Source organism: Mustela nivalis, assembly GCF_964662115.1.
Source record: "Mustela nivalis genome assembly, chromosome: 10".
In the NCBI taxonomy this organism is placed as follows: Eukaryota; Metazoa; Chordata; class Mammalia; order Carnivora; family Mustelidae; genus Mustela; species Mustela nivalis.
In genome coordinates, this window is record NC_139029.1 from 8,087,850 (window position 1) to 8,103,498 (window position 15,649).

At 48.5% G+C, this 15,649-nt stretch overlaps 1 protein-coding gene across 2 annotated transcripts in view; it reads left to right on the plus strand.

The window, feature by feature from the left end:
- Positions 1 to 4,242: 4,242 nt before the first annotated feature.
- The window catches only part of VPS13D (vacuolar protein sorting 13 homolog D), a 252,275-nt gene continuing 240,868 nt past the window's right edge, over positions 4,243 to 15,649 (plus strand). For both annotated transcript variants that reach the window (XR_014299363.1, XM_082685387.1), the window contains exons 1-3: positions 4,243 to 4,345; positions 7,952 to 8,124; positions 13,691 to 13,768. Coding sequence is in view for 1 of the 2 variants with exons in the window: in XM_082685387.1 (XP_082541513.1) it covers positions 8,028 to 8,124; positions 13,691 to 13,768 (175 nt within the window). In the remaining variant the exon portion in view is untranslated. The remainder of the gene's footprint in view (positions 4,346 to 7,951; positions 8,125 to 13,690; positions 13,769 to 15,649) is intronic.

Here is a 15,649-nt window from a genome sequence, read left to right on the forward strand (position 1 = left end):
CCATGAACTCATTGGCCATTGGTGATGGAGTCAACCTCCAGCCCCTCTCCCCAGCCCAGAGGTGCAGGTGAGGGGTTCCCGCCTTCTGATCCCATGGTTGGTTTCCTTGGCAACCAGCCCCCATGCTCAGCAGCTTTCCTCCAGTTACCCCAGTAACATCTACTCAGCTGTGGTTGAAACGGGCTTGTCGGGAATAACAAGACACTCCTTTCATCTTTGTGACTTAAGCACTTTCCCGAACTGAGTACGCAGGGCCCAACATAAGAACAAAAGATGCTCCCATTGCTCTGATCAGTTAGGAAATTTGAAGCCTTTTAAGGGCCAGAAACAGAGGATGGAGACCAAATAGGTAGTTCTTATTATAAATCACAAGATCAGGGCGCCTGGGTGGCTCAGATGGTTAGATGTCTGCCTTCCACTCACGTCGTGATCCCAGGGGTCCTGGGATCGAGCCCTATGTTGGGCTCCCAGCTCAGTGGGGAGTCTGCTTCTCCCTCTGCCTCTCCCCCTGCTTGTGCTCTTTCAAACGAATAAATAAATAAATAAAAATCTTAAAAAAAAAACAATTAAAACACAATATCAGAGGGGGTAAATTTGGAGCGACTGAGGGCAGCCACCTGTCTGATGGGGTAAAACGGGCCACATGCAGCCCCTCCTGCCTCTTTTTCTTTGTTAACCATGATGGAACAAGTGGTTTGGCTGAAGCAGGCCAGTGCGGGGGGTGGGCAGTGGGGGTCATGGTGACTGTTTCTTCTCCATGTAATCTTCATGCCGTCATCATTGCTGTGGGGTGCTCTGGCGCACTAACAGAGAAGTCAAGACTTGGGGGTCCCCCTCCCGAAACCTGTGTGCCCAGGTGTGACCACTTCCCATGTGACCTGGGTTGGGGGGTTGTTAATTAACTTCTCTGTGCCTCAGCCTCCTTATTTGCTAAAATATTAGGATTAAAATCGTACCTCCCTCAGAGTGAGGGATTACTTGACTTACTGTCTGTAAAACACTTAGAATTATGCCTGGCACATAGTACGTGCTCAGTAAATGGTAGTTGCTGTTTTGTGTGTAGGTAGGTGCTGGGGATGCGAGAGTTCAGGGCAGCCAAGGTCCTTGTCCAGAACTGACATGGTAGGACAGACTGTGTAAAGAAACACATGTAGGCCGTGCCAGGTGACGGGCAGTGCTAAGAAAAAAGCAGCAACAGGGACGGGGCTGGGGGGCTGGGGTGCTTTTAGCTAGCTGGGTGGGTTGGGGAAAGCTTCTTGGAGGAGACGCTGTTTGAGCAGAGGCCTTGAGTGAAGAGAGGGCGGTACAGCCTTGGGCCTCGGGGGTGGGGCAGGACAGGAGGTCCTGAGGGCGGCTTCAGAAGCCACTGGAAAGGATGTTGGGTTTTACGCTTCAGTATGTAGGAGGGTCCAGGGAGTATGAGATGTTCTTAAGTTGCCTACTCTAAGAGTTGGGAAATGTATTTGGCGGGGGGAGAAACACAGAGAGAGGGACAAGAAGATTCACGCTGAGCACAGAGACCAAGGTAGCAGGCCATCCCAGGACCCTGAGATTAAGACCTGAGCCGAAACCAGAAGTCAGATGCTATCACTGACCGCTGTCACCCCAGCACCCTGACAGCCTTCAATTATTTGATCTCCATTATTGCCTTAGGAGATAGGCCAAGTACCCATTATCCCTGCTCTGCAGAGGAGGACACCTAGGGGCAGGGCGGAGGTTTGATACTTATCTAGAATCTAGTCTAGAGGACGGCCTGTTCCTGTGGGAGGCTCTTGATAACCAGCCCTTTAGAATTTCCCAAGAAAATCAACTACGCCTGGGTTTAAAGGGCAAGTACTTTCTCTCTCCCGGGACAGCCTGGAGTTCTGTAGTCAAAAGGGGACAAGCAGGGCAGATCTAGCAAGCCAGGAGGTTGAGTGGAGAGGCTGCTTGGGGTAAAGCTAAGGGTGAGGAGTCCCAGGATCCTGTCCCCAGGCACCTGCAGTGTGAACCTAAAGCAGCCGCTGTCCCTGCCTGGAGCTCAGAGCTTCCTGCTGTAAGATGAGGGGCTGGCCCTGAGCTGTGGTCTAGCCTTGTCCTTCCCATAGGGCTTGTCTGCATTTCTTCCTCCCATCCCCCTCCCTCCCTGCCTCCCTCCTTTTTTTCCTCTTTCTTTTCTCTCTCTCTCTTTCATGATTTTATTCATTTGAGAGAGTGAGGAAGGGAGAGAGCATGAGTGGGATGAGGGGGAGAGGAAGAAGCAGATTCTCCACTGAGCAGGGAGCCCGATGTGGGGCTCGATCCCAGGACCCCAGAATCATGACCTGAGCCCAAGGCAGATGCCTAACCCACTGAGCTACTGGCCTGTCTGCATTTTCCCAAGAGACTCTGGACTGGTGCTGTCAAATACAGTAGCCACTAGGCATGTGTGGCTGTTGAGCATCTGAGTGTACTAGTCCAAACTGAGATGTGTGCACTACATCGCAATGCAGAATACTGAATTTTGAAGACTTAGTACAAAACATATATATATATATATAGAGAGAGAGAGAGAGAGAGAGAGAAAGAGAATATCTCATTAGTAATTTTTTAAAAAAGATTTTATTTATTTATTTGACAGACAGAGATCACAAGCAGGCAGAGAGGCAGGCAGAGAGCAGAGGAAGCAGGTTCCCTGCAGAGCAGAGAGCCCGATGCAGGGCTCGATCCCAGGACCCGGGGTTCATGACCTGAGGGGAAGTCAGAGCCTTTAACCCACTGAGCCACCCAGGCGCCCCTGCATCTGCGTTTTTAATAAACTCCTCAGTATAGCCAGGTGTTTCTGTGCTAGAAGATCTGGACTCTGAGAACCTTCTTCTCTAACGGGCTCCTTCTCTTTTGCCTTCTGTCTATGGAGTCTGAGGTTTTATACCCAAACCTTAGCCCCCAGGTGGACCCAGGACTGAGATTTGGATAGGTTATTCCCACCCCAGAGGAACTCAGGTCTTGCCAAGAATGTGCAGCCCATAGTCACCTTCATTAGCTCAGCATCACGAGAGCTGATAATCACTACAGCAAATACACTGTTGCAAACTTACCATTATGTCTCCTGTATCTTTTGATTTTTTATGAGCCTGAGGTCTTCTTCCTGTCCTTCTGGGGCTAAGGCAGGATGACCTGCTAATTTGTTTATTTATTCCTTCATTCACATATAACACTTTTAAATGAGTCTTTTCTGTGCTAGGCAATGTCTAGGTGCTGGAGAGGCATTTGTGAAAAAGATAAAATCACTGCTTTCAGGGAACTTTCAAGGTGGAGAAAGGTGACAAGGCAAGTATAAACAAATAAGATAATTTCAAATATCATTAAGGTCTGTGAAGAAAACACAACTGGGTGATGGTTGAAGGGAACTTTAGATAAGATGGTAAGGAAATGCTCTCTGGAGTGGAATATTTGAAACCAGAAGGAATGGACTGTAGGACTATCCAAGGTTGCTCTGTAGCCACCAGCCACTTATGGCTGGGAACTGTGGCTGGTTCGTATTGAGATGCACCGTAAGTATAAAATACAGACTAAATTTTAAAAAATTACTATCAAAACCCCTTAAAATATCTCATTGATTCTTTTTTCTGTTGGCTACAGGTTGAGATGATCATGTATTGGACATATTGAATTAAATGAAATACATTACTCATTTTCACTTTTTTCTTCATTAAAAATGTACCAAATAGTAAATTAAAAATTATGATGTATCTTGTATGTGTGGCATGTATTTCTACCGGACAGTAGGGATCCCGGGAAAAGGCATCCTAAGTAGAGAGAATGGCAAAAGCACAGGGTCCTTTTAGGGGGTAACTGAAGGCTGCTGAAGGCAGGGAGCCAGAGAGAGTGGCAGAAACAGGAATGGATCAGATCTAGCCAGAGCAAGCCGGGTTTTAATTCAAGCATTGGGGGGAAGCCGATTTAAGCAAGGAAGTGGCTTGGTCTGAATTATGTTTTAGCAGACCCCTGCGGCTACTGAGTGGGGAACCCACTGTCAGTGGGCCAGGTGGAGGAAGAACGCTGGGTTCCAAGACTGTTGAAGCCACACGAATTTGTGACCCTGCCCTCCCGTGGGACTCAGTCTCCTCCCAGCCCCGTAGGTTGCGGGCTCCTTGGGCGGTTCTCCGGTTCCAGCCGCAGCAGCAGCCGCCGCCGCGAGCGGCCGCCGGCGGCAGGGGGCGCCTCCTCGATGACTCGGCGCTCGGCTGGCCAGGCTCCGGCACGTCGCCCGCTCGATTGGTCGGGTCGGGCCGGGCCGGAGCGCCGCTGGCCAGCGCCATTGAGGAGCCGGGAGAGGAAGCACCGCGCAGTGCCGGGCTAGGCGGGCGGCCCGGGACACAGACAGGTACGGGCCGAGGCGGGGCGACGCCGGGCGACACGCAGGGTCGGAGACTGCAGGTGGGCCGTGGGCCTGTTGTCTGTCGTCCCGGCTCCGCTTCGGATCCGGGGCCCGGGCCCGCCCGCGGGGAGCGCGCCGCTGGGAGCCCGGGGAGCCCGGCGTCCGGCCCGCCCACGGTCTGAGCTTCTCCGGGGGCCCGGGGGCGTCCGTGCTCCCGACAGCCCCGAGCCCGCTGCCCTCATGGCGAACCCCCTGCACGCGAGCCCCGACGGGCACCCCAGGGACTGACAGGCTTGGAGCTGCCTGGCTTCTCGGGACCCCGGCGTCCTTGCTCTGGGAGTCCGAGTCCCCACCGGACCCGGCACCCTTTCCGGGGTCCCAGCAGTCTGTTGCCCGGGGATTCGGGGACGGTGTCAGCCCGCGTCTCCCCGCCTGAGCCACGGTCTCTGTGCGGGACCCGTGTGCGAGCCCCTCTCCCGCACGCCCGAGAACGGGGGCGCTGGTCAGTTCGCCACAGTGTTTCAACCACCCACCAGCCTTCTGGGGTTACGCTGTGGGTTGGGGACTTCAGGCCTCAAGCCAGTCTTTACCCCCGCTCCCCGGGGTTACACCCAAGCTGAGTCCTTGCTTTCAGGTGCGGGACCCCAGCCGCCAGGCGCCGTTTCCTCCGGCCTCTATCTGGGTGTTGGGGTCTCGGTTCCCGGGAGCCCACGGAGTGGAGGAAGGGCTGTGGGACCCTCGCCTTCAGGGCAGTCCCATTCCTGTGGGGCCCGAGGCCCCCTCTGGTCCCGAATTCTCTGAGCTCTCTGACTCCCACAGCGCTCGGGCCCGCCCGGCTCGGGGAGCAGCGCTCTGGTCCCTTTGCCTGTCCCTTCCTACTCCCAGCTTTGGCCGCCCCTCGAGGGAGGGGCCTGGCTCAAGGTCATGCCCGGCTGTCTGCCCGCCCGTGGGCTGAGCCCTGATCCCCAGTGTCACCTACCCCACCGATTAGGCGAGGTCAGGTGCGAGTTAGTGCCAGGCGACTGACTGCCTGGAAGCCCTGGTGGACCCGAGTGTAAACACTTTGGGATTCTAGCCAGTCTGGCGGCCCTTCCTGACACCGGATTCCTTAAGGGAATCCTTGAAGTGGCATCAAGCCTGGGTTAGATGCTTAGCTGAGCTAATAGACTCCTTCTGGCTTGAGGATTAATTTACTGACCAGGCATTTACAGTGCTTCTCACCCCATCTTTTCCTTGATCTGTATTGTGCACTCTTCCACCTTCAGGGGAAGTAGAGTCCAGCCGGATCTTGGGTACCACCTGACAGTTTCTCCCTCTACTGGGAGAGTATTTGTAGTTGGCACTTAATAGAGAGTTTGCTGGCATTTTAGGGGTAGAGGCAATGGCATTGACTTCAAAAATAAAGAGCACTCTGATTTTGGCTCCGTCTAAGTGTGTTTGGAGTCTTCATAGTAATACTAGAATAAGTCAGATTCATATTTTGTTCTCACAGATTTACTTGTTTGAAGTTGTAATATAGAAGTGTTTATTTTACCAGATTGTTAAACATTTATTTTTAAGAGTTTGTTCTTATAACCTCTCCTTTAAATAAATGTATCCAATAACTAGCAAATTCTTAGTTTTACACAAAATATGGCTTAAAATTTTTTGAAAAGAAATCAGTATTTCATCAAATGCTATTTATTTACTTGTTTATTTTTACTGTCATTGATAGCAAATAAAAAGGAAAGTGCAAGTGCAAGTCACTGTTGACGAATAAAAGCCAGTGTTTCCTGAAGGTTCATTTAACTCTTACAGGGCCTTGCGTTTTGGGTCTTCGTTGGGTAATGGCCTTTCTTTTGGGATAAGTGTATTTTCTGGCACTAAGATGAATCAGTGGGGGTGGGGCAGAGTGCCTGGAAAGGATCCTGAAAGGGCTGGTTCCAAGTGGGACACATGCCATAGCAAATCCGGAGTGTCCTGCATGGTGGGCTGGTGTCTGATGTGCTTGCCTCAGAGCAGGATTTGGAACTCACAGTTCTAACTGGGATCTGCTAGCTAGTGGAGCAATTTCAGAACACACTGAAACTTTTATGTCTCAAGTTCCCTCATGATAACTTAATACAATACTAAAAGTAACGTGTATATTTTTTTGCAATGCTAATAAACACAGTTTTCTTACAGGTAGTGGTAAAGCAGTAGTGGATGTAAATACTGTAGTTGAAACCAGAGAATTTCTTGTATTTGTGTTGCTGACTAAGGTAGTTCATTGTATCAGCATCGTCTGGTGCCTGAGTTCCTGTAATGCAGTTCCAGAACTTTTTTTTTTTTTTAAGATTTTATTTATTTGACAGACAGAGATCACAAGCAGGCAGAGAGGCAGGCAGAGAGAGAGGAGGAAGCAGGCTCCCCGCTGAGCAGAGAGCCCAATGTGGGGCTCGATCCCAGGACCCTGGGATCATGACTTGAGCCGAAGGCAGAGGCTTTAACCCACTGAGCCACCCAGGCACCCGCAGTTTCAGAAACTTTTGAGAACAGTGATAAACCTCTGCCTTCTCCCTTTCATTTATGTTATTTTATGAATGATCTTGATGAACGAATTTGCACATTTGAATTAGAGAAGGCTTAAAGAGGATCATTGTAGAATATGTTCATTGAAATCTCTTAGGGCATTTTTGCCTTAATCTAGGACAGGGTTTTTCTTTTTTTCTTACTTTTTTTTTTTTTTTTTTAAAGACAGTGTTTTTCAGCCTCAGCCCTGTTGACATTTGGGCTGGATGATTCTTTGCTATGGGGGAGCTGTCTTGTGCATTGCAGGGTGTTTAGCTCTTTCCATGGTCTCTACTCACGAGATACCTGTAGTAACCCCAGTTATGATAATAAAAATGTGTCTAGTGGGGCACCTGGGTGGCTCAGTAGGTTAAAGCCTCTGCCTTCGGCTCAGGTCATGATCCCAGGGTCCTGGGATCGAGCCCCACATTGGGCTCTCTGCTCAGTGGGGAGCCTGCTTCCCCCTCTCTCTCTGCCTGCCTCTTTGCCTACTTGTGATCTCTGTCTGTCAAATAAATAAATAAAATCTTAAAAAAAAAAATGTGTCTAGACATTGCCCAGTTACACTTGGATGAGAAGCTCTGACCAGGACAGTCTAATGCCAAGGTGAATTACTAAAGGCAAGCAGTTTAATGATCAGTTACACCGAAAGGAGAGACAATTTGGAATTGTAGGTATGTTTGGTATATTTATACGTGACTGTTCCTTGTAGCTGTGTGAGAACATGTTTGTTTGATCCTTGGCTAACACGGGGTCTTACAGTACTGGTCCCCCCATCTTTTTTTAAATCTGTGCTTTTCATTCATCCACCTTTAGGGAAGGTAGCATAGGAAGCCAGCTTAGAAAATCATCCTCAGTGGGTTAAAGCCTCTGCCTTTGGCTTAGGTCATGACCCCAGGGTCCTGGGATTGAGCCCTGAGCATCGGGGGTTCTCTGCTCAGCGGGGAGCCTGCTTCCTCCTCTTTCTCTGCCTGCCTCTCTGCCTACTTGTGATCTCTATCTGTCAAATAAATAAGTAAAATCTTAAAAAAAAAATATCATCTGGTTTTCTGTTGATTTCCTTTTTTTCTTTTTCTTCCTTAGGTTCTTCTATGACCATGAGAGGGAGAAGTAAAGAATGATCCATGATTTTTAAACACCTTGTCTTGAGGATATAGTCATGTTGGAAGGTCTTGTAGCCTGGGTTCTCAATACCTATCTGGGAAAATACGTCAATAACCTGAACACCGATCAGCTCTCTGTCGCGCTTCTGAAAGGTGAGTGCGTGCGTGTATCTCTTTTTGGTAAAGTTTGCTACTGCAGATGGCATTTCTGGTTTTTTGTTTTTTTTTTATATTCATTTTGTTGTACTAAGAATAATAAAACATAATGCCCAGATGGCTTTGTACTAATTATGTGTAAAAGGAAATATGTTCTCTCACATGATGCTGATTATTATGGCAGGGTACCTTTAGTATGTGGCTGTATTGCCATAGATTTTAGGGGAACTGTTAAATATGAGAAAGAAAAAGACTATGCTGCTGGTGAGTGTGCTAATTGTTTAGGTTTATGAAGCTTTTTGGAGGTGGCCATGATGTAGTGATGTAGTGACGTAGTGACAGTGGCATTGGCTTTGGCTTCAAATCCTGTTGTATTACTTACGAGCTATGTGAACAAGCCACTGAAATTCAGAGCCTCAGTTTCTTTAGGAAAACCGGGTAAGGGATGCCTGAGTGGCTCTTGTCAGTAAAGATTCTGCTTTCGGCTCAGGTCATGATCCCAGGGTTGTGGGCCCCACGTTGGGCTCGCTGCTCCGTGGGAGGTCTGCCTCTGCCTCTCCCCCTGCTCATGCTCGCTCTCACTCCCTCTCTCAAATAAGTAAATAAAATCTTAAAGAAAAGGAAAAGTGGGAAAGGTACTTCTCCAGGGTTGCTGTAAGGCTCACACCGATCAAACGGAATGACATTTACAGCTCCCGTCTGGCTAGTGTGTAACAGACACCAAGTTGAAGCTTTAAAATATGTTACTGTGGGGTCTTTGATAGACTAAAGCTCGAGTCATGTTCACAGGCCTCTCCCTGGTGAGTGCCGAGACGTGATTGAATGCAGTGCAGGGAAACTGGCGTGAGGATCAGAAAATCGCTTTGTTTTTCCTTTTCCTTGTTTTAATGTAAGTTCTCTTTGCTCAACTCAAAATGGAGCCCCTGAGCAAATACAGAGAGAGGAGATAGTCTGCAAGCGTGTAGCAGCCCAAAAAGTGGAAAGGGGATCTCAGAGATGCGGGAAGCTTGCCTTCCTGAGGCTGTGGATTTTGGCCTGTGGACCAGGACAGGTTAGTGGGCATGGCAGTGGTACACACTGGTGGGGTCTGTGAAGAGGGTGTCCGTGGCTCGCTTGTCCCCAGGAGTGTTGTTTCTACGTTTTTCTGACCCATCTAAACCTGTGCAAGGATTGTGGTGGCCACAGGCTGTCGGGAGCTCTCCGCTCGCCCTGCCCACTCCCTTCCTTTTGTTGGAAACAGAAGTAGGTTTTTTTCTTCATCTCTAACTTCTGTCCTGACCTTTTCCTCCTGTACTTAGAAAGGGAGCTACTAAGTACAGGGTGAGAGTGACCAGTCTGTCAGGGAAGAGGATGTGTCCAAAGTACAAGAGGAGTGTCAAGCTTACCTCTTGGTTCACTTAAGTTCTCGTACACGCTCTGAAGCTATCCAGGCTGCACAGGGCGGGGAGCCGAGAAAGGGAAGCGCAGACCATAACCTTGTTAATGACAGAGATAGGATGTTTGCGGAAGAAATGAGTAGAGATTTGTGGTATCCGATGCATCATAGATTCTACACTAAACAGATTTCTGGTCTGTTTTTGAGTATATCTCGTAATGACAACTGTGTGTATCTTTCTGATGCTTCAAAGTGCTTTTCTGTGCTTCCTGTTTAAAAAATATTCTCTTTGCAGAATAGAAAAATAATTTTTCTTTCATAACCAATATTAGTGTGGTGCCCCTTGCCCACAAAGCTTGGAGCTGTGAGCATCGCAGTTATAGGTGAGCACCATTTGGAGGCAGGGGGTCCTGCATAGGAATAGGAATGTTATTTTAGTCCGTCTATAGATGTTTAGTGTCTGAGATGCCAAGAAGACAGAGCTAGTGGTTAAGAATATGAATTTTATTTTATTTTATTTTATTTTATTTATTTATTTTTTTAAAGATTTATTTATTTATTTGACAGACAGAGATCACAAGTAGGCAGAGAGGCAGACAGAGAGGGAGGAGGAAGCAGGCTCCTGCTGAGCAGAGAGCCGGATGTGGGGCTCGATCCCAGGACCCTGGGATCATGACCTGAGCCGAAAGCAGAGGCTTTAACCCACTGAGCCACCCAGGCACCCCAAGAATATGAATTTTAGAGCCAGACTGTTTTGTTTGTTTGTTTTTAGAGAGAGAGAGAGAGAGAGAGAGAAAGCGGGGATGGTGGTGGTGGATGTGGTGCAAAGGGAGAGAAAATCTTAAGCAGGCTCCTTGCACAGTGCAGAGCCCGGCTTGGGGCTTGATCTCATGACCCTGAGATCACGACCTGAGCCGAAATCAAGAGTCAGATGCTTAACTGACTGAGCCCCCCAGGTGCCCCGGTCAGACTGATTTTGAATTCCAGTTCTCTACTTACCAGTAACTTGGGCAGGTTATTCCAATTCTTCGTGAATTCTCAAATTCTTCTTTTCTGTAGATTGGAGAGAATATGAACTGTGTCACGAGGTTCTGAGGACTAGACATGAATGTAGATCCAAGAGCTTAGAGCCCTTCTGGGCATGTAGTGGGCCCTCAGTCAGTCACCATGTCCCATTGTCACGATCGTCACCATATGATTGGCTTGGCTGGGGCTTAAAGGGTGGATTGTGCACACGTACTAAATGTAATAAAAATGCAAAATAGCAAATGAGTATTCGAAGGAGAGAGAACTTGTATATGACTATTTTTTCAGTCTCTGCAGACACCACTGAGTGCCTGCTTTGGCTATGGACGGCTCTGTGTTATGGACTGATAGAAAACATGGGGACAGGAGAAGATACCAGGAGCTCAGGCGTGGTCTGAGCCTGGTCTCTCCACCTAACAGCTGTTTGTGACTGAGCAAGTTACCTCTCTCCTCCTGCCACTTGAGATCAGACAGACCTGGTATGAACTATAGTCTATAGTTAACAGCTTGGTGATTTTTTTTTTTAAAGGTTTTATTTATTTATTTGGCAGAGAGAGAGCTCAGGCAGGGGGAGCAGCAGAGGGAGCTGCAGGGGAGAGGGAGAAGCAGGCTCCCTGCTTAGCAGAGATCTCAGTGTGGAGCTTGATCCCAGGACCCCGGGATCATGACCGGAGCAGAGGGCAGACGCTTCACCCACTGAGCCACCCAGGCTTCCTAGCTCTGTGATTTTTAAGCAAATTGCTTACCTGTGCACCTAGTTTTCACTGACTTGGTGGGATAAGCGCTCGGCTCGAGTCCGATCTCACTGAGTGGTCGCTGTTCCTGTCCTTCTTTCGACCTCGGCAGTCCCTGTCCTCGGACACCCGTTACCTTGCTGGGCATGCTAGGCGTTGTCAGTTGTTCCACTAGAGCTGCAGGCACAGCACGGGCTGGGTGGGATGGGGGCGAGGTGTGCAAAGCAGGGGAGTCCTTCCCCCTGTTGGCAGCACTCTGGAGAGGGAGTTGGGCTGGTGGCGCTGGGCGGGGCACGGCATTCCTGGAGGACTGACGCTTGTGAGCACAGGCAGGAGGCGGAGAACTCCCCAGGCCTGTTCGGGATGGTTTGAGGCCAGAAGGTAGCAGCTGCCGGTGTCACATCAGGGGCCCTGAGCTTCGGGCTGCAGGCCTATCTGTGTTTGTGGCCCAGCACTTAGGGCCCCTCCTTTTTGTTCCTATCAGCTCTTTACCTCAGTCTGGCTTTCTGGGTGACGCAGGGCTGCGGGAAGAGAGGCCAGCAGTCATCAGTGCTGACCGAAAAGCCACCAGCCTCTAGGTGTACCCCAGTTCTAGGGCCTCTGCTTCTTGCTCTGCTAAGCAGAGGCGTTTTGGGAGGAGACGTCCAGGAATAAGCCTGCACGTTATCTGCTGGGAAAGAAACGAAGGACTCTGGGTCCCTCGAGGGACCTTTCCCGGCAGGGCCAGGTGTGGGTGCAGATTTGAGTGGGTGGGGCATCAGCGAGCCTTCGTCCAGAACCACTGAGCCGCTGGCCTCCACTGCTGTTTTGCCTGATTCCTTTGTTTCCGTAATGCTGGAGGCTGCCCTTCCTTCTCGTCCTTTCCCCGGGTTCTTCCCCTTCCTAGAGCACCTCTCCCGCTCTCCCGCAGTTCAGCGGAGTTAATTTCTCCCAGCGTGGGCTGTCTGCTGTTCCTTTCACTTCTCCAAGGTGCACAACAGCCAAGGAGACGTAGTGCCGTCTGCCTTTGTGACAGATTTGGGGATTGAAAAATAGGGCAAATGATTCAAATTGCAAATAATGCTCTTCAAAAGAAGAAACCATATGCTTTCCTCCTTTAAGTCAGTTTCCACTGTTGAGGAACAAGTTTCATGCCCCCCCCCCCCACCACCTCCCCGCCGCCCCGTGATCATTCACTCCCCAAATGTGGAAATAGAGTTGTTTCCAGGCTCTCTGGGGTTATTAACTTCTCCTTTTGGTTAGTCTTAGGTTATGTGGGGACCCTCGTGGGGACGTGTGTTCCTGTAAAAGTCTAAAATGTAAGCTGGTTGCATTTGCCCAGCATCTGCCGAGCTACTGGATTTGAATACCTTAGAAGCCAATTACCGTCAAGTCTTGAGCCGTCATTTAAAGGAAAAAATAATTGCTTCTTGTATTAGTTTGTCTTTGGCTGGCCTGCCTCTCTTCTGAGTTCCTGTACCAGTGGCTGCTGGGTGGTTGTCTGTACTCCCTGTTCCCAGAAATTGCCTTAAGTTGGGCAAACAGTTTTGCAGAATGATGGCTGTCTCTTCCGCCCTTTAGGATGGGGACCCTGCCTTCTTGTTTCGTATTCCCAGCGGCCAGCACAGTGCCTGCTGGAGACTGGGGCGTGGTGTGTCAGTGCGGACGGGTGACTTCCACAGCTGGGAGAGTGAGGCAGGGAGCCTTGGCTGTTCAGCAACGTCCCGAAGCTCTCGGCTTAAGTCCTATAAAAGCTGGGTCTGCAAGGGACCTTCAGCAGTGGTTTGTTCTGTGCCCTGGAACGGGTGACGAAGCCTGCAGGCACAGACGTGGACCAGATCGTGTGGAGCGGGTCTGTCCAGAAGGGAGAGTGGAATTCTTTTTGATGTCCAATTTTATTGAACTCTCATGGGCTCCCAGATGTTGTGTGCGATAGACCCTTTTGTTGGGGGGAGGGGAATGGCTGGAGCTTGTTAAAAATTGCAAATTTCTCTGTTTCAGTCCCAGCGGGTAGCTCGAAGGGGGCCCTGGAGCCTGCATTTCTTCCCAGGTGGCCTAGATGTTAATGGTGGTCTGGTGAACTAGGGGTCTGCACACTGGCCAGCTGCCCAAATTCAAACTGAGAGTGATTTTTATATTTTTAAAGGCTTGTAAAACAAAAAACAAAAAAAAACAACAGAGAGAACATACAACAGATACCATGAAGCTTGAAATATGTACTGTCTGGCTTATTATAGAAAAAGATCGCTGCCTACACCCTTCACCTGTTGATGAGCTTCCGCTGTCAGAGGGGGATGGGCAGGAAACCAGTGCTGGTCGCCATGTTACTGCTGGCTTTTTCTAGCCAGGCTGAGCTGTAAAACTCCCTTTAACTTTCAAGGATTTGCACACAGTAGGTGCCTACTGCCTGTGTTGGGCGAACATTTCACACTGTTGTTTTATTTTTCAGGTGCTGTTGAGTTGGAAAACTTGCCCTTAAAGAAAGATGCCTTGAAAGAACTGGAGTTACCGTTTGAAGTCAAAGCCGGTGGGTAGAACTCTGCGGGAGAGGGCCGCGGTCCTCCACTGCTTCTTCCACTGCTTGGGACAGGAAAACCCAGAGTCCTCGAGTTTGGCTGTATTTGAGCAGGAAGAGGCAGGCTAGGAAATAGAGTTTCGATCAGTCCTCGAATGTGGCCTTTTCTATCAGGATGATCTTGGGGCGGCAGTGGGGAGGTCAGGTGTTTCCCAGACCTACTGAATCAGAACCAAGCATGTGTCATTGAACTTGTATGTTTAATAAGTGCCGCTGGTGATTCTTATGTTTCTTGAGGTGTGAGAACTTCTGTCCTAGATATGGAGGTTCTTATTTTTGGAGAATTCATAATATTACAGAGAGATAGTTTATTGAATGGAAAGTGCACTCTGGAACGGTGTGCTTGGGTATATATTCCATTATCTGCTGTGTTCTGGCCTTAGGGAAGTTGCCTCACCACTCTGTGTGTGCTTCTTAGTCTCTAAGAAGAGGTGATAATCCTTCTACCTACAGCAGAGGGCTTCTACCTACAGCAGAGGGTTATGGAGAGGAAGACGTGAGTTAATGCATCAAAATTACTTGGAACGATGCCTGGCACTCTCAGTAGAGGCTTACAGTTAGGATAGGAGTTCCGCAGTTCCTAGGTTTGATGAGGAAACAAGAGTTGTCCTAGAATAAAAATATTCTTAGTTGGGGCGCCCGACTGGCTCGGTCAGTGTGGCCTACGACTCTTGATCTTGGGGTTATGAGTTCGAGCCCCATGACGGGTGTAAAGATTACTTAAAAATAAAGTCTTAAAAAAATTCCATATTAAATGGCCGTGTGTAAAATTAGTCCCTATTCCGATACCCAGTCATGATTCAGCAATAGCCTGTTGATGCCAGTCTTTTCATTATTTTGGGTACTTGTATTACAATAAAATGCAAGTACAAAGCAAATCAGTTGCTAGGTGGAGCAGGGTAGAAATCTTGCAAAAGACTTTAGGCTTTCTTGAAGTCAGTTCAAGGGATGGGTAAACTGCCAGAATCACAGGCAGAGACACTGAGAAGTTAGAATCTGAAAGAAACTCAGGAATGGTGATACCCAGGGTACTTCCAAAGATTATTATTTGAATATCAAAGGATTAGGAGAAGCTCTTGGGGAATATTGATGAAGTTTCCTAATATTTTTGCAAAAATGACTCTGTACTTGTTCTGCAAAAATTAAATGAAATGTAACAGTAACAGAGGTTTTTTTTTTTTTTTTTTAAAGATTTTATTTCTTTATTTGACAGAGATCACAAGTAGGCAGAGAGGCAGGCAGAGAGAGAGAGAGGAGAAAGCAGGCTCCCTGCTGAGCAGAGAGCCCGATGTGGGGCTCAATCCCAGGACCCTGGGATCATGACCTGAGCCGAAGGTAGAGGCTTTAACCCACTGAGCCACCCAGGCACCTCAATAACAGAGGTTCTCTTTTGCTGTCACCTATCTTACCAAACATGCCTCTTTTCCCTAATAACTTAGGTTAGAATTACAACTGTGCACCAATTAAACTCTTTGTGGTGAAAAATTGTATTTGGCTTCAGTTATTAAATAGAAAAAATTTACTTTCATTTTTCGAAATAAAATCCAAATAAAAACATTTTTTCATTATTTATTGCCACATTTCTTAATTTATTACACAAGTACTTGGTGTTAATATTGTCTTATCTTCAACAGATCAGTTGCACTTGAATTCTAGGTCCTAGCGGGTAGCGATTATTCTGGTGACGTGTGTTTTTTCAGAGGGAGCATATTAGGTGGGCCATGTGGATCTTCGAGAGATCCCTTAGGATAGTTCAGATACTCTTACGTGTTACTCCTTAGTAGTAACTTGGCTCTTATTAACTGAATTTAAAGAAGATCTGTGTCTTAGGAG